Source organism: Patiria miniata, unplaced genomic scaffold (assembly GCF_015706575.1).
Source record: "Patiria miniata isolate m_02_andy unplaced genomic scaffold, ASM1570657v1 HiC_scaffold_18, whole genome shotgun sequence".
In the NCBI taxonomy this organism is placed as follows: Eukaryota; Metazoa; Echinodermata; class Asteroidea; order Valvatida; family Asterinidae; genus Patiria; species Patiria miniata.
Genome location: NW_024037056.1, coordinates 10421736 through 10441427, shown reverse-complemented (window position 1 = coordinate 10441427; position 19692 = coordinate 10421736). Strand labels below are relative to the sequence as shown.

General features: G+C 40.6%; 1 protein-coding gene across 1 annotated transcript in view; it reads left to right on the top strand.

Moving 5' to 3' along the window:
• The window catches only part of LOC119724561 (dyslexia-associated protein KIAA0319-like protein), a 49668-nt gene that overhangs the window by 28781 nt on the left and 1195 nt on the right, over positions 1–19692 (top strand). Inside the window, 17 exon segments of the mRNA XM_038195664.1 lie at positions 1179–1311; positions 2780–2844; positions 3241–3345; positions 3348–3394; positions 4463–4586; positions 6041–6173; positions 7829–7977; positions 9154–9305; positions 10361–10499; positions 11396–11466; positions 11727–11815; positions 13314–13456; positions 14520–14642; positions 15567–15657; positions 16035–16132; positions 16532–16564; positions 18403–18444. Coding sequence (XP_038051592.1) covers positions 1179–1311; positions 2780–2844; positions 3241–3345; positions 3348–3394; positions 4463–4586; positions 6041–6173; positions 7829–7977; positions 9154–9305; positions 10361–10499; positions 11396–11466; positions 11727–11815; positions 13314–13456; positions 14520–14642; positions 15567–15657; positions 16035–16132; positions 16532–16564; positions 18403–18444 — 1737 coding nt within the window.

The following is a 19692-nucleotide window of genomic DNA, read 5'->3' as shown; positions in this document are numbered from 1 at the left end:
CACAGAAAATATTTGCTTAGCAAGAGAGGTTACCAGCCAAAATGTCACACAATGTCCATTGCTCGTGACTGGTTCCTTGCTGATTTTTGCTAAGCACGTAAATCTGCTACTAAGCGTGGAAAATATTTGCTTAGCAAAAACAGATTACCAGCCAAAATGTTACACAATATTCATTGCTGGTGACTGGTTCCCGGCTGATGCTTGCTAAGCACATGAATCTCCTAAGCATGGAAAATATTTGCTTAGCAAACACAGGTTACCAGCCAAAATGTTACACAATGTACATTGCTTGTGACTGGTTCCCAGCTGATTCTCGCTAAGCACAGAAATCTGCTAAGCACGGAAAATATTTGCTTAGCAAAAACAGGTTACCAGCCAAAATGTCACACAATGCTCATTGCTCGTGACTGGTTCCTGGCTGATTTTTGCTAAGCACATAAATCTGCTACTAAGCATGGAAAATATTTGCTTAGCAAAAACAGGTCACCTGCCAAAATGTCACACAATGCACATTGCTTGTGACTGCTTCCCAGCTGATTCTTGCTGAGCACACAAATCTGCTCAGCACAGAAAATATTTGCTTAGCAAGAGAGGTTACCAGCCAAAATGTCACACAATGTCCATTGCTCGTGACTGGTTCCTGGCTGATTTTTGCTAAGCACGTAAATCTGCTACTAAGCGTGGAAAATATTTGCTTAGCAAAAACAGATTACCAGCCAAAATGTTACACAATATACGTTGCTTGTGACTGGTTCCCAGCTAATTCTCGCTAAGCACAGAAATCTGCTCAGCACAGAAAATATTTGCTTAGCAAAACAGGTTGCCAGCTAAAATGTCACACAATGCTCATTGCTTGTGACAGTTCCCGACTGATTTTTGCTAAGCACAGCAATTTGCTAAGCGTGGAAAATATTTGCTCAGCGAAAAAAAAAAAGGTTACCAGCCAAGATATCATTGGATGTATTTTGCATGTAACTGCTTCTCTGCATGTTTTTGCTAAGCACATAAATTTAATAAGCAATTTGATACTTCAAGAAAGTTGTACTTATTTTAAGTTACTTTTTACTTATTAGATTATACTCTAGTTAATCTTTATAAGTTACTTATTTGTGAACTGAAATTTTGATTCAGAAATGATGTATTGTTTTAAAAACAAAATTATTTTTTTGACTTTTCAGATAGCACAGATGACGACGATATTGTGAGTTACCACTGGCAGGAGATTGAAGGCCCCGTCAGAGAAACTAAGATAACCGGAGACGGCCAGACGCTACAACTGACCGACCTGGTACCGGGGCCTTACGTCATCAGGTAAAATGCCAATGATTTGTGGTTTACAGGTTCCAATACACCAAATACGCGCTCATAGAATACAACACAAAATCTGACATAGACAGCGCCGCTTGGTGACGCTCAGGAGCAAGGCGGCGAGGTTTTTTTTCCCGCTGGAAATTAAAGATTTCGACCCCCTGGACATTTTTCTTTTCAATTTTATTGGTGGTAACCGGGTGAATCTTTTTTTATATTCCCATCCCCAAAACGCCCCTAACATGTCAATCTCTTGGCCAAGGTCTACATGTAGCCCCCCGCCTCTATGCAAAATAGGCCCACAAGTTAAGGCTTTTTGTGAACGAAATCCCCCAAGTTGACAGCCACATGTAACAAATGCTTGATCTCCAGAAAATTTTCTACAAAATGCCCCAAGTATAGGCCGCAAGGACCTCTTTTTCAAAATAACCTGTGGGATCACAAAATATTAATGAGCTCGCACGCACTAATTTTCAGGTTTTGGTCATGTGCACCCTTAAGGACGCAAGGCACAAGTACACCCTCAATGGTTACTGAGAGAAATTTGGGGGTGACCATTGGATGGGACTCTTGGAGGCATTAGCGATGGCGCCTGAGGCTCATGGGAGGGCGATACAGGGCTGTGCACTTGCAAAATATAAATTAGTTTCTTTTAGGTCTGCGGTAACACCATGTGGTAATAACTACTGTGGTTCAGTACATATTTAGTTCTGATAAGAACTTGTCCTGCTTACTGTCAACTTTCGCTAAGTAGTTTCAGTTCTGATAAGAACCTGAGCGAGCAGGACACACTCGGGCGTCCCACTCCAACACAATGCCCAACAGACAACCAACCAGAGTCTACCAACACAAGCAACCCCAATCCTAACACAGCCTTCTTATGGAGCAGCATCTCCAACTCTCCTCAGTCTCCTGACGATGACAAGAGCAGGCTAGTCGAAACGTTGAGACCAAAGACAAGTTCTTTTAGAACTGAAAGCAGGACTGTTCTTATCAGAACAATAACTACTTAGCGAAAGTTGATTAAGCAGGACTAGGAAGCTTGTTCTAGGATCCTGTCTACTTGGCATCCTCACAGGATGCAACTTCTCACTTCATTGACTTTGCCTTTTGCTACTTAAGTTTTCACTTTCTTAGAGTTTAGGCACTCTCCTGAAGACGGTCAGAGCATACTGACCGGAACGTCGAGTTTATACCTCTGGTTCTTTTCAGAACCATTCTCTTAGTTGAGAAATTATTCGCACATGGTGTTTCCGCAAACCTTTCATTATTTAGTATCTCCACCATGCAAAGCCTCAAATCTTACTTAAGCAGGACTAGTTCTTTTCAGAACTAAATACTGAGCAGCAGTAGTTATTGCTGCATTGTGTTACCGCAAACTGAAACAATACTGATACTCCAGTGTTCAACTCTTAAAATCTTATATAAATTAGTTGTTCATACTTATTGTTTGGTTGTTGGTTTGTTTCAGATTGACTGTGACAGATTCGGACGGCATTACGGACTCGGCACTTGCCAACGTTACCGTCAAAGAAGGTTGGTAGATAGACCCGTGAACGTGGCTTTATACATAGCCTCGCTTCGATCTACAGTAAGTATACACTATTGTGATCCGCAGTTACAGTGACCAAGTGACCGTTCTAGCTGAATTTCAGCAAAAGGAAAACAAATCACATAGGGATGTGTGTGAATTATTTCGTTTTGCTGAAAGAACGCACACCTGTTTTTGTGATCCGTGGACAGAACTTTAAAACGGTGGTTGTGTTTAAAATTCTGTAACTTGAAAAGTACGAGTGATTTGAATGATTCTTGTACAAAAAGAAAGCTTATGAATTGGGCTTTCGTATCCTCTAAATGAGGTCTAACAAACGCGGTATCATAACCTTCACAGTAAGTCATTTTTGTTACAAAATAGATGTATTTTATTTGCAGAAATTGACAATCCCCCGGTTGCCAAAGCCGGCAAAGACGTCATCATCAAGCTGCCCGTCAACTCGGCTGTTCTCTACGGCAACGGTAGCTTTGACGACCACCCGGTATGGTCTATGAATGGTCCAAAGACAGCGGACCAGTGGCTGATATGTCGGTAAGTCCACAAAAAAAATATGGCACATTGCGTTTTTTGCCAAGTTCTGGCGAGGACCATTAGTCGACTAGTGGTTGATTTATGACGTACCTTACGCCTGCGCACTGATAGCAACGTGCAAACGTCTCTAGTCAAACGCTGGTCAAAATGTCATCCCAAGTTTCTGGGTCCTGGCTCCCTGCTGTACGTTAATAATGCGCACAGCTATTGGTTACCAGCGATGCAACCAACCCCAGTAGGGGACTAGCGTAGTCAACCACCAGCAACTAGCGTAGTCAACCACCGGCAACTAGACAGAGTTCGGGCTAACTTAGTCAAACTATGGTTAACCAATGGTCAACAATAGTTCTTGCGCAAACTTGCCCCAAGTTGTAAGAGAAGGGTTTTTTGGGGGGGGGGGGTGTGGAGAAAATGATCAACATTTAACAAGTTTCAATCCTTTAGTCATATTCTGAAATCTAGTTTATCACATACTAAATTTTAAATTTAGCAAAATTGCCATTTACCTACGCAAACCACAATTAATGACATTTTAGTGGCGTCCAACAACATAACATCTGTGCAGTGTCAAAAACTGGTATTAACCCTAACTGCCCTGAATCCTTCAAAATCCTCTTTGCCAAAGTGGAGGAATTTGGAGGATTGACGTTACATGGCAATCATTACTGATTTCAGAGGATGCACTTTGTCACGGTCTTGGGCCGGACCTTGTGTCGTTTTTGCTCAGCACTGCATAAATATAGGCCTGGATTATGCTTGAAATCCTCCGTACTGCTCCATGTCACTGGCCAAGCCTAAACATATTGACAGTCACTGCCGCAGGATTTTGCAGGATTCAGGCAGTGGTCACCCCTGCATGGACCATATTCAAGAAATAATGGAGGAATTTGCAGGATTGAGGCATGCTATTTTTCCATGAGACCAATTGGAGGATTTTGGAGGCCAATTGGAAGATTTTGCAGGATTGAGGCTACATCCTAGCAAAAAGGCCTAGGGAGTTAGGGTTAAAACATACAAATAAAGATAAGCCAAGAAGCCACAATTTTTTTGCGATACCTTTATTTTCAGGGTTCCTCCTCTCCCGTATTTCACCTGAACAATCTTGAAGAAGGGACCTACATCTTCCGATTGACGGTCACAGACTCCAAGGGAAGGAAAGATTCAGACGAGGCTACAGTTATCGTCAAACCAGGTATTCAAAGATTCACTTCACTTTAATACAGGGCGAGTCAAAAAAAGCGGAACCCAAACCCCCAAAAATATATTTCATATTCACCAAAATATGTAGCACCAAAAATAATAATGACTGGAAAGCCAATTTCATAAACTACTTTAAGATGAAAAAATTATTGAAATTGCTCAATCTGTTCAAAGAATATCACCATTTAAACGCAATTACCCTAAAACCTCTTTCGTCCAAAAAAAAAGCAATTTATTGTGTGTTCTGAATGTTTGGAACAACAAAGAAAATGGCACGGAATACTTTTTTCAACAACTGTAGTACACAATATCTTTATTATCAACCATGATTAGGCAAACAATATGATTTTTAAAATCCACTTTTTTCTCTTCAAAAGACGGGCTTTCAAAAGGACTTTGTTAAATATTTTTAACTTTTAATCCGAGGTTTTATCGCTGGTGATGTTTGAAGACAATTGTGACGATGATTCTTGAAATTAAATTTTTAGACGAAAGAGGTGTTAGGGTCATTGTGTTTAAATGGAGATATACTTTGAACCTTTGAACGGATTGAGCAATTTAACTAATTCTTTCATGTAAAAGTAGTTTATGAAATTAGCTTTCCAGTCATTATTATTTTTGGTGCTACATATTTTTTTAAATATGAAATGTATTTTTTGAGGTTTGGGTTCCTCTTTTTTTGACTCGCCCTGTGATTTCTGAGTAATCTCTAATTTCTGTTTCCCTGGTTTGCAGCATTGCTAACATTGCTAGCATCACGACTTTGGGCGTGATCCCTGGCTACATGGCATATACTGGTTTATGGCTTCTGACTAGCGCCCCTTGAACAATAAAAATAATACCGGAGTCTTATGTAGCGCACGTATCTACCAACAATTAGGTACTCAAGGCGCTGGTAATTATGTCTATTATTAAAGACAGGTAAATGAAGTTTATGAGAAAAATGAGACCAATTATGTAGCGCCCAAGGGTTAACAATGTGCTGCGGCGCATATTGCAGCCACTGCCAGAAACACCGGGGCAAACCCCTTCTCTTGGCAATAAGTTGTTACTGGGTTCTTACACAAGACCTACGGCTTTAAGTCCCATCCGAAGGACGAAGCAATAATGGTAAAGTGCCTTGCTCAAGAGCACAAGCACCATGTTCCCCGTCAGGGTTTGAACCCATGTACCACGGCACACAAGTTGAACACTGTAACCACAGCACCCCACAAAGACATTGACTGGATACCTCAGTTGGTAGAGCACTGGAACAGCAATCTGCAGGTCTAGGTTCAAATTCTGCACCAGTCAATTTCTTTGTACGAAGTTAATATTCATTATATAGTAAAAAAATATTTTAAAAATTGTCTGTCGATTGTCCACATGAATTTTTTTTTTCATTTTTCAAATCTGTTTGCATTAATTTATAATGGCACAATTTTAAAACATTTTTTTCCCACCAAGAAAACAACGTGGCACCCACGGCCGACGCAGGCCCAGATAAAGAACTCTCGCTACCGGACGATTCGACGACCCTAGACGGCACCAAGAGCACCGATGACTTGGAAGTTACTTCGTACCACTGGCAAATAGTCAGGTGAGGGCGCTGTTGCGTTTTTGACAAAACCGCTGAGCAAGTTCAGTCCGGAACCCCGTTGGTTAACTGGTAGTTGTAACTAGCCTTTTTACATGGCTATTGTACCCTAACGTGGCGCGGCCCCCAACGTGGCGCACTTTGATTTTTCGCCTGTAGCGCCTACCTAGAGCAAAAGTTTTAACTGAAATTTTACAGAAAGTGAAATTTCATCAAGTTCTGAACACTCCTGTTCATAAATCGCGAGTTTATTTACCCGCTACAAAGTTGGAAGGAAAATTTATTTTGGCGTGATTTTCCGATTTTATTTTCATGTGCAAAGTGAACCCTTTGAAATTGCCCCGAAAAATAAGAAAATAATTTTCTGACAAACATCTGGCTGGGTATGTAAGTAGAGATAATAATTATTTATCAGAATTTATCAGGTTTACAGAAATGTTTAAATGTTAATCTGGAATTTTCCGAGATTTATTCAAGTGCGCCACGTTTGGGAACACTCCGCCAATTTGTGCCCAATTTCCGGACGCCACCGGTTTTGAATTTTATGATTAAATTTTATGATTAAATTTTATGAAACCAAAATTGTTCACAGAGGTTAAATAGCAAGCATTAATAAGCTAAAAGTGCTAGTATTTCACTGCATGAATTTGAGGTTTGTCAACAAAGAGGTTTGGCAACACTATACGAGGACATTTGGGTAAGCTTCGAAGTGCGCCACGTTAGGGAACACGACTTTACTGCGATTTTTGACGGATGCAAACCAGAGATGCAAACCAGAGATATCATTGATTTGGTAAGGCTTTGTATTTTTCAACCTGCACAATGTATTTTTCCTGACTTAGTGTTTGCTTGGGTTATTGGTATGTGTTACGCAGTGCTTGAACTATTGCATGGCCTTTATGTTGCATTGGGATAAGGGTGTTGACAGATAGTATTTTGGGTACATAACATTATATAATCAAATCTAATGACACTTAGAATGCCTTATATCAGGTGTTTAGTCTTCGACAAAGATTTTGAAAAGACAGTGAACATGCAATCTTTTTGACAGCTGAAACGCATGGGCATAAGGTTGCAGACCAGTAAATAAACTTCCATAGACCCCAATGGTAAATGCTCCCACTTCAGAAATTCGGGAAAAATACTCACAACTCTCCAAGGTGTTCGAGACACACATCAAATTAAAGCTTATTTCATCATCTTTCATTTTCTTTTCAATTTTTTGAGGGGTCAACTGATGACTTTTAGGAGAAATTTCCATCCGAAGATGATCACCCCTGAAAATAGTCCTCAAGCCCATCGCCATGTTGAAAAACGATGCCTACACTCCATTGCAAAATAGAGCGCTTTAAGGGCCCCAATTTCATCCAAATTGAATGGAACTACAAGCTCACAGTCCTGTGCATGGCTTCCACCCATATTTTTTACAAACCCTCAAGTTCATGGCCCACAGCATGCTCAAATACTGAAGATTTTGAGGGCATGCAAATTGTGATTTGGCCGGCGTAGGCAATTTCGGACCGATTTACTGGTCTGCAACCATAAGCTCTTAACTACAGGATTCTAATTGTGCAGGAGGAAAATAATATAGCCTTACAAACCAATTCTTAGCCACGGCACTTCTGTGACAATTTTTCTTTTTATTCTTTCTTATTCAGTGGGCCCAACGATCCAGAAATCAAGGATGCCAATAAAGCCACCGCTGTGGTGTCGGGATTAGTAGCCGGTCGCTACGTCTTCCAACTGACCGTGGGTGACATACATGAGGCCACAGACACTGATACAGTGGACGTTGTCGTCAAGAAAGGTAGATAAAAAAATGTGTCCATCACGCAACTTTTGGAAAAAATCCATAAACTAGAGGAATAAAAAATACTCAGCCATTTTTTTATAATTTCCCAGACAACTTTCTAATTGTATTTCCACAGTAAATCATTTCTCCTTTATTATTTAAGTCCCAAACAAATACATTCAGAAACCATACAAATAAACATCGTTGTTCACAGTAAAAAATTCAACTTTGTGCATGTCACCGAAAAAATGTCAATATAGGTGAGTCCATGTCACTGTGTGCAAAAGTGAATTTCGTTTGGCAATGTCTAGAAATGGATGTTGACTTTTTCCTGTAATGCATTACATCTACATCAGGGGCCGATTCACGAAACTTGTCTTATCTTGCAACTCATCGTAGGACTTAAGACGAGTCTCCGCTCTAAGATTGATCTTAGCTAAGAGGCGTTCTAAGACCAATTTCACTAAACCCATCTTAATCGAGACGCATAGAAACTATCCATTTGATGGCCGTTCCGTGTTTATTTTTACCGCTTGACGAAACAGTCGTTGAAAATAAACGCGCAAAAAACTTCCCGCGCGCGTGGATAGAACACAAACTTTCACCAGAAAAAATCTTCTACTCGATAAATTTCACACGCAAGTTATATGTAGTTCTACACAAGATACGATAAAGTCATTATTTTTCCCCGTTCCATCACTGTATTTTATTAAAAAGTTGACTAAGTGTTGGCGATAATTAAATTTTGTCAATAAGCTATTATTATCAAAGCTACTCACAAATCAGAGTACTTTTCAAATCTGTTTCTACAGCGGTTTTCTTTCTCAAAATTATAACTGTAGGCCAACACTTGTCTTTAACCGCAACGATTTCCAGACAATATACAAATTAACGCACGCATTAATGAGATAAGAGGACCCTCAGACTGATCTTAAGTTAAGACGAGTTCAGCCGCGTCGCTAAGGAAGTTAGGACGTGTTGAATGCATCTTAAGTTTGGTGAAATTGATACTAGGACGAGTTGCAAGTTAAGACGAGTTACCCTACCTAAGACGTGTCTTAGCATTTTGTGAGATTGACCCCAGGACTTGTACTACCCACGGGAAATTTTGTTGTGAGTTGGTTTGCTCATGTAAAAAATAAATCCATTGAAAAAAAAGTAAATAAATATATAATGTTTTCTTTATCGCAGAGTTTAACAATCCGCCTGTCGCCCATGCTGGACCAGATATTACCATTAATCTGCCGAACAATGTGGTCGAGTTGGATGGATCGCAGTCAACGGACGATAAAGGCATTGTGTCGTACGAGTGGAAGCGAGACGCGAAGAGTCCCGCCGCTGGGGTATGTAGCTGGGTGTGAGGCTGGGGGTGTGTCACTCTGGGTGGGGTTAACGTCAATCTGGGTGGGGTTAACGTCATACGAAAAGAAGCGAGACACTATGAGACCTGATGTCGGGGTGTGTGTGTTGGTGTACAAGCATTACATTCACTGTGTGGACTTCCAAACAAAAGAGGTCCACATAAACCAGGTAGCAGTGACGTTGTGTGGACTTGCCCACGTCCACACAGTGTTTCCCACAAAGTTTGGCTGTTAGGTTATCTAGCTGGGTGGGTTTGTTTCTGCATTCAATAGAGGACGTCGAACAATAGAGGACAATAGGGTCCACAATTCCCGAAGGTTTACTATTGACGATCATGTACAAAACATATGGGAGGTCTTCCTAAGAAGTTACAAACAAAAGAGGGACAATGGGGGGGGGGGGTTCCAAGATTGTAGGGAAATACACACTTGGGTGGGTGTGTCACTCTTGGGGGGGGGGGGGAGGGGGAATGGCACATGAGTGGAAGCAAGATGCCAAGAGCCCTACTGCTGGGGTGAGTTTGTTTCTGCATTCTATAGGGGATGTTGAACAATAGAGGACAATACCGTAGGGTCCACAAGTCCTGAAGGTCCACAATTGACGATTGTGTACAAAACATATCGGAGGTCTTCCTAAAAAGTTGAAGTACAAACGAAAGAGGGACAATAGGGGGTCCACGATTGAAGGTGATTAGACACTAGTGTGGGTTTGCGTCAAATTAATGGAAGCAAGGTGCGAACAGCCTGTTTGCTTGGGTATGTAGCTCGGTGTGTGGGTGGGGGTTTGTCACTCAGTCTGTTGAAGTTGTATCCAAGTTTCCTTATTTTCTGTATATTTTTTACAAGCTCCATAACTGGCATATACATGTATGATTGAATTTGAAGAAGGACCCTCAAATTAATAGTGGATGTTTAAATATTCAGCAGCGGCTATGGTTTATGACAGGATTTCATCATTAGCATTAGCCACAGCCATAGACCCGAAGCCTGATTCAGACATGGCTAATTCAGTCGTCCGTTCCTACTTATCTTCTCAGATGGCCGTGGGAAACTCGGCCCACGAAGCCCTCCTGACGCTAACCGGCCTGGTAGCGGGAACATACCACATGAAGCTGAACGTGACGGACGCTAAGGGTGCCTCTAGCACCGATACGGCGGTCATCACTGTCGTGAAAGGTAAGTCTCGTTTCAAGACTGGATTTGGACTTTGCTCCCTTAACCCTGGGAGCAACTTAGCAAAGAAATCACACCGTGGAACCATGTGGAGAATTTTATCACCACATGTGTTTCTAGGTCAATAACCCCCGCATGCCTGTACATGCACAAGATATAGGTCATTCACATCGTCAGGGATTGTTTACAACCTGTCTGAGCTCTGGGCGGCACGAGGGGTTGACACAAAGAGATCGGCGGCACAAAGGTTGAGGCTGCCATTTTCTCCAATTACTGCACAAAGGCATGAGCTGCCATCTGGGCTTCTGTCTTTCAACACTCCTTACTCCAGAGTGGCTAGGGTCTGGCCAATGGCAGTCTACAGGCTTGTGGTGTATAGTGGGGGTGAGGATTAGATGAAAGCTTGGTCTAATTGGCCCATTGAAAAATAAATTACGCCCATATTTGGAAAATGTGGAGAATTTTATCACCGCTTCGCTGCTCGGAGGGTTAATGCAACTAGTCTCGATCCTTTGCAAGTGTGGTAAAGCTGTCGTGATGGTCAGGGGTGCTATCAACACGATAAATCTGAATAGTCAAATTAGATTTTGCCCTTCACCGACGTATAAACACTATACTCAGTGTGTTACCTCCCGACTGAAAGTTGAAAAAATATGTCGGTGAAGGGCAAAATGTAATTTGATTTACATCACCCCGACTCAAAATGCCATTTCATGAATAGTTAATGCGGTACCCGCTGCTATGTACATCAGATTCGAACCAGCCAACCGATCCTGTTAGCTCGGTGGTCGAGTGGTAAGACATCTGCACTGGAAAGCAGGAGGTCTTGGGTTCGAGCCCCACCTGTCTTTATATTGGCCTTTCTTTTTCAAAGAGGATTTGTGTTTTCTTCTTTGCAGATTCACACAGGTTGAACTTAGTGGTGTTAACATTCGATGTTCAAGCATCCAAGTTTACACAACGGGATAAGGTTGGTAATGTCTTTATGAAGTTCATTCATAAAAATAATTTCATAAACATCAAAAGGCCTTGCAAATAAATGAACGATAAGTTAGGGTTGTCCAAATAGTTTATTGTCTTGAGTATAAAAAATCGTGTCGCATGTTAATAGTTTCCCTGTGTAGATTTTTTGGTAGTTATTTTTTGTGTAAAATTTTGTAGAAGTTGCCTTTATTCTAATTGACTGATACCCTTGATAACTGATGCCGGTTTGTTTGTTTTTTTCGTTAGGTTGACATGGTCCGATCCCTGGCTGTTCTGTTGTCCGTTCGTGACGAGGACATCAAAATCCAACAAGTGTACCAAACACCGAATGAGCAGTAAGTCAGCTTCTGGCAGTGTTGTAGCACTCGTACTCGGTACTCGTACTCGAGTACTTTTTTAGGAGTACTTGTACTTGTACTCGTACTAGTACTCGAATGTCAAAGTACTCGTACTCGAAATGACGGTACTCGTACTCGGGCAGCAAAGTACTCGTACTTGAATAGCAGTACTCGGGGGGAAAAATGTTATAGCTTCACTTACCATGGCCTTATTTTATCGATACTTTCAGTTTCAAAGGGTTGATTGGCTTGTTGAGAAATCGAGATTTTCTTTTGTGCAAGTCCGGACAAACACATTTAACAGCTAGCCGTAAGTGGGTCTGTATATATCGGTCTGACTGGGCCTGGGCCAATTACTAACAATAAACCATTTGCCGTATGGCCGTATTCGGAAATGCGAGTGCGAGTACTCGTACTCGTACTCAGAAGAACAAGTACTTGTACTCGTACTCGGAAGAACAAGTACTTGTACTCGTACTCCGAAGTACAAGTACTTGTACTCGTACTCGGAAGAACAAGTACTTGTACTCGTACTCCGAAGTACAAGTACTCGTACTTGGAGACCCGTTCTTGTACTCGGAGGTACAAGTACTCGTATTCGTACTCGTACTCGGCAACCTTAGTACTCGGCAGTACTCGCTACTTTGAAAAAAGTACTCGACTACAACACTGGCTTCTGGCTGTGTCATGTGTCCTTGGGCAAGCCACTTTACCCAAAGTTTGCCCCTCTTTCACCCTGGGTACTGGGTGGGGGTGTGGCATATGAGTGGAAGTGAGATGCTGAAAGTTTGTCATGGGGTTCAACAAGGTGTACATATATTTTTGGCTTCTGACTGTGTCATGTGTCCTTAGGCAAGCCACTTTACCCAAACTTGCCCCTCTTTCACCCAGGGTACTGGGTGGGATTGTGGCATATGAATGGAAGTGAGATGCTGAAAGTTGGTCATGGGGTTCAAGTGGGTGTGCATATATATTTGGCTTCTGGCTGTGTCGTGTGTCCTTGGGCAAGCCACTTTACCCAAACTTGCCTCTCTTTCACCCAGGGTACTGGGTGGGGGTGTGGCATACGGGTGGAAGTGAGATGCTGAAAGTTTGTCATGAGGTTTAAGTGGGTGTACAGGGTTTTTTTGGCTTCTGGCTATGTCATTTGTCCTTGGGCAAGCCACTTTACCCAAACTTTGTCTCTCTCTCTTTCACCCATGTGTCCTGGGTGGGGTTGTGGCATAGGAGTGGAAGTGCGATGCTGAAAGTTTGTCATGAGGTTTAAGTGGGTATCTGGCTGTGTCATGTGTCCGTGGGCAAGCCACTTTACTCAAATTTGTTGCTCACCCAGGAGCATAAAGGGGTACTTGAACTTGCAATTTTTTGTCATATTTGTTTAGAAATTAGTTGAGTATGTTGTTAAATCTTATAGGAGTAAGTTAATACAGTTGAATAAATCTATAAAATATGTAAAGTATTTAACATATTTTGGTTTTGTTTTTTTTCTGTGAAGGCTGCAAGTTATTTTCTATGCCACCAACTCCACGTCCAACGCAGCAATGCCGGGCCCGAAGGTGGTCAGAATACTGACCAAGAAGAAACTCTCAAGCGAGACGGACTTGCTCAAGTTTAGGGTTCTAGAAATGGACACAATGGGTAAGAAAATTGTTTATTATTATCAGGATTATTATGTTTTAATAGTGTAATTGCTCAACATATTGGCAGAATTGCTTAGTAAACTTGCTAATCACAAATGCGACCCTCTAGCACAAAACCAGTTGGAAGTCGTGTGGAGATGCAACCACACGTTGGACAGGCAAAAAGTATCAAAATATAGATTAAAGGAATTTGAATCTAAACACCGCAAAAAAAGAAAGTTCACACTCGAAGATTGGATGGGTCATAATGTTGAATCTGATCGTCTTATGATAACGTAATTTATATATACTTTTGGGGAAAGTTGTTAGCTACATTTACATACCCTGTTTGCTACTAAAGACTGTAAATCGTCCAAGACTGAAAATGCGTGACACTGCCTGAAACGAACGGCAGGGAATATCGATCGCACAGTGCTTGTATGCATGGGAGCATGCGAATTGAATTACCCGCGCTTTGTTCAGGCACTATGCAGTCGGTAGAGGCCAATTACGGGCATGTGTGCTTAGCAATTTCGCCTCACATCATCTTTAAATTTTCATCTTTTCAAACTGCATCTATTTTTATAACTTGGACGATTTACAGTCTTTGGTAGCAAACGGGGTATCAAAACAGAGCTAACAACATTCCCCAAAGGTCTATATAAATGACGTCATCATAAGACGACCAGAATAAAAATTATGACCCCTCCAGTGAATGTGGATTCAGTAAAGTTAATTTGTAAATTTCCTAAGGAGTTCATTTGGGAAACTTGAATGACATATTTTCCGATTATTAAAACTTTCCGAGGCCCGAAAATTGGGAACTGAAAATAATTTTTAGATTTTGTCCAATTCTCATATTCTATACATCATCGGAAAGCTTATTCAATGTCTTTCCATTATGAGCCAAAAATGCCAGTTTTCAGAAATCAGCCCAAGTGACTGGTTTTATGCTGGAGGGTCACAAATTAGAATTTTGAAGTCCTACAACCGGACACAATGACCTAGAAACTCACTGTTATGAAGCGTTTGATTCTAACTTTTGTTTACTTTGTACTATATTACTTTCTGTCATTCTGTAGTTTGTCAGAAGAACTGTTCTGGTCATGGTCAGTGCGACCCTTACACTAAGCAGTGCATCTGCGAGAGTTTCTGGATGGAGAATTACTTCAGAACGTGGATGGGTGACAAGGAAAGCAATTGTGGTGAGTGAAACGACAAGTTGACGCACAAGTTTTCACAAATCACATGTCCATCACAAGTCCATCACATGCCAATCACATGCCCATCACAAGTCACTCACAAGCACATCACATGCTCATCATATGCTAATCACATGTTCATCCCCAGTCCATCACAAGTCAATCACATGCCACTCAGAAGCCCATCACATGTTCATCACATGCTCATCACAAGTCCATCCCAAGTCAGGTCACAAGTCCATCACAAGTCACATGTCACTCAGAAGCTCATCACAAGGCCATCACAAGTCAGGTCACATGTCAATCACAAGTCGATATATCACATGTCAATCACATGTCAATCACATGTCAATCACATGCCCATCACAGGTCCATCACAAATCAATCAAAATTCAATCACAAGTCAATCACATGTCACTCACAAGCCCATCACATGGTCATCACATGCTCATCACAAGTCCATCACAAGTCACATGTCACTCCGAAGCCCATCACATGCTCATCACATGCTCATCACAAGGCCATCACAAGTCAATCACAAGTCGATATATCACATGTCAATCACATGTCAATCACATGCCCATCACAGGTCCATCACAGGTCCATCTTAAATCAATCAAAATTCAATCACAAGTCAATCACATGTCACTCACAAGCCCATCACAAGCCCATCACATGCTCATCACATGCTCATCACATGCTCATCACAAGTCCATCACAAGACAGGTCACAAGTAAGCAGGAATGAGCCCTGATAAAAGGTTGTCACTTGACTTGTGATTTGTGAGGACTTGACAATGATTGCTTTACATTATCAAGCCACTATGCATGAAACATCTCTGATTTGGGAAAAAATGTCTGAAATTTGCACTGAAATATACCCCTGAGTTTACAAAGATTCTAACTAGATTGTCTATTTTTATTTTAGATTGGAGTATTTTGTATGTCATCATAGTCGTCTGTGTCATAGTCGTAGGGATTGGAGGTCTGTGCTGGATATGCATATGCTGTATAAAGAGGTAATTATGGCTACGACTTTGGCTATGTGCCACTGCTATGCTATAGAGAATAGCCATAGCCATAAACAAAAATGTCCATTTCACACTTGTGGCTTTTAAGGCATTTGTACTTGACCTATGACCTTTGTGAGATGAATTTGAATAGTGTCTGATATCCTGACTCTTTCGTATGTCTAACATATTGTAATATTTGAATTCTCCAGACTAAACATATGCTAAATCCTATATGTAACAAAACTCACAACTGTTCATAAAATACTTTTTGCACCATTACGTTGTTGCATGTGGGTGAGAATGGCGTACAAATACCAGAACGTGAGATTTCACATTAGCATAAATGTTAATATTCATGATGTAATTTGCATATATTTGAATAGGAGCCGGAGGAAGGTGAAGAGAAGGCGGAGATATAATCTGCTGTCCCAGGATTTGGACGGGACAGAATCTATGGAAATGCTGCCAAAGAATGCAAATGGTAAGATGTTGTAAAATCTTTGCATTTAAAAAAAAAAGAAATGTAACTTTCAATCTGTTCATTAAAAATATTTTTTTTTACTGAATCCTATCATTAATATGACTTCATCTTCATATAATTTGCTTGACAGTGTGAAACTTTTAAAAAGCTAACCCTTGAATGAAAATGATTGCATATTTTATGCAAATTTATGCAAATCAACAATTTCATCATCTGAATATACTGTGTACATGGTTTTAATCTTTAATAGAATATTCAAATACATGTACATGTAGTTTTGAAGTTAGGAACATTTGTAACAATTTAATCTCTTGATATGCGATTGGCATGAATTGTACACTTTATGCAAATGTATTCAAATTTATGCAAACCACAACCTTTTCATTTGTTTATGGTTAGAGCCACAAACTGAGTTGACAAACAACGGCAATGGTGAGGCATAAATGTGTGATGTGTTGCGCAAAAAAAATTTAACAAAAAAAGTTCACTTGCTAGATCACTGTCATATGCACGCTGCAATTTTTTTGAGCAGTTTTTGTTGTAGACTTTTTGTGTGTCTCGTACATCTGAGCTGTGATAAAGTCGGTCACAAGCCAAATCCAGTCACATGTAACAGGGGATGAATAATGACAAAGTAATGTTTTTGTCACAATTCACTTGAGTTGCCTGTGACTTGACTTGAGGCTCGATGACTTGTGATGGACTTGTGATTGACTTATGCCAACTTGTGACTGACTTGCAATGACTTGTGATTGACTTGTGATTGACTATTGATGGACTTGTGATTGACTTGTGATGACTTGTGATGACTTCTGTTGACTTGTGATAACTTGTGCAAATTTGTGATGAGTTGTGAAGACTTCCGATTGACTTCTTATGCCGACTTGTGATTCACTTGTGACCACTTGTGATTCACTTGTGATTCACTTGTGACAACTTGTGATTTCAATTGTGACCGCTTGTGATTCACTTGTGACAACTTGTGATTCACTTGTGACAGCTTTTGATTCGCTTGTGACAACTTGTGATAATTTGTGATTCACTTGTGACAACTTGTGATTCTCTTGTGACTTGTGATTCACTTGTGACAGCTTGTGTTTAACGTGTGACCGCTTGTGATTCACTTGTGACAACTTGTGATTCACTTGTGACTGCTTGTGATTCACTTGTGACTGCTTGTCATTCACTTGTGACTGCTTGTGAATCACTTGTGATAACTTGTCATTCACTTGTGACAACTTGTGGTTCACATGTGACAACTTGTGATTCTCTTGTGACAACTTGTGATTCTCTTGTGGCAACTTGTGATTCACTTGTGACAACTTGTGATTCACTCGTGACAACTTGCGATTCACTCATGACAACTTGCGATTCACTCATGACAACTTGCGATTCACTTGTGACAACTTGTGATTCTCTTGTGATTGATTTGTGAAGACTTGTGATTACTTAAAAACAACTCCGCTTTGACCTGTCTGACAAGTAACTATATGTCCAGTAGCTGACTGAGATGTGTATACAGTAAATCGAGACCTGTACATGAACATGTTGTTTCACCCATTGTTACACAGATAAATGTCTAGATACATTTTTTTTTACCAAAGCTGCATTTTTTTTATAGTTTCATTTGCAGTATTTTAGTCGCTGTTTTAATGTTTACCGCTGTTATTGTGAAATTGTTTATTTTTTGCAAAATTAGCTCTAAGCCAATTGTATGACTTTCAATATGCCTGGTTTTTAGCAAGAGGACATGTTATGAAATTGGGAAGTTTTAATAGGAGAAGCAGTTTCTTTATCGCTTAAAAATGTTGGGTGTATTGATTTTAAACAATAGTGAAAATCATCAACATCCATTTTCCCCCCATTATTTCTTCATTTGTCTTGTAATTTCAGATATTTTCATAAGGCTAGCGAAAACCCTGATGACAGTATTTGAATCATTGAGATCAGTCCAAATTGTGTCAAATATCTTCCTTGAAATTTAAAATGATCCAATATTTGGACCAATTACGATGCTTATAATCTCTTTATGTTGCTGTCACCATAACAACCTTTAAAATGATACTAATGGTGTCTGGTTTCTGTCCCTTGATTTCCTTTCTTCCTGATTTGTTTTTCTTTATTTTATCCTCTCCTCCCATCCACTAATCTCTGACTTGTTCTGTTCCGATTCACCTCTGAATCTTTCCTTCTTTGTTCTTGCCGTCTTCTTTTCTTATTACTCTTTCTCTCTCGGTTCCTTCATCTTCCTGTCTGCCTCATCTCTTCAGGGAGTGTGCTTGATAAACTGACTGACAAAGGCTCCTTCCAAGGTGACCACCTCTTTACTAAAATACCTCAAATTTACTCATTTCTTCAAATTTAATCCTCCTGTTGTAATAGCATCCTACATAAATGAATGAGAAACATAATTTTTGAGAAACTTTGACAGCTGAAAAAAGTAGGAAAGTTTTAATAGGTAATAATTTCAAAAACGAAATCTGAATTCCCAATTCTACCGAGATTGTCTACGTTTATAAGAACACCAAATTATTCATAAGATGGAATTTGCGTCCGGCTGATGTAAATTCAATATTGGGGTTTTGCCCTTCACTGACAGATTTAAATAAACACTCTACACTCCGTGATGTCCCGAGTGATATCAAGAAAGAAAAAATCACTTAGGTTGGACTCGAACCCACGACCTCCTGCTTACTAGTGCCGACGTCTTGCCACTCAACCACCGAGCTTGCTGGGGTCGTCTTCTCACGATCACTTGGGACAACACTTGAGTATACAGTGTTTATAAAAAATACCTCGGTGAAGGGCAGAACCCAATTTTGAATTTATGCCAAATAAAACAAGCAAAATATTTGATGAATTTTTAATAAAAGTACAATATGGTATAGTTGCTATTTCTTTAAATTGCATGCAAAATCTGCATACTCATTTGTAATGCTCATTTAATTTTCGCTCATTGAAGTAATGTTCAACTCAATAACAGCATAGCTTAAATTCAATACATGTACATGTATTAGGTTTTGCACTTCACCGACATGAGTCATAAGCACCATGTAGTTAGTGCTGTTGGAAAGCTTCGAGAAAAACAATCACAAGCTCTCTCGGGTGGGACTCGATCCCACGACCTCCTGCTTACTAGTGCAGGGGTCTTACCACTCAACCACCAAGCTTGCTGGGGTCGGCTGGACGGTTCGAATCTCATATAGCAGGGGGCACCACAATCAGTCGCTATTACTACTATTACTAATTAAAGAAAAAAAACCCACAAGCTTACTTGGGTGGGACTCGAACCCACAACCTCCTGCTTGCTAGTGCAGACGTCTTACCACTCGACCACCGAGCTTGCCGGGGTCGGCTGGCTGGTTCGAATCTGATATAGCAGGGGGCACCACAGTCAGACGCTATTACTACTATTACTAACTAGAGAAAAACATCACAAGCTTACTTGGGTGGGACTCGAACCCACGACCTCCTGCTTACCAGTGCAGAGGTTTTACCATTCGACCACCGAGCTTGGCTCGGGTCGGCTGGACGATTTAAATCTGATATAGCAGTGGGCA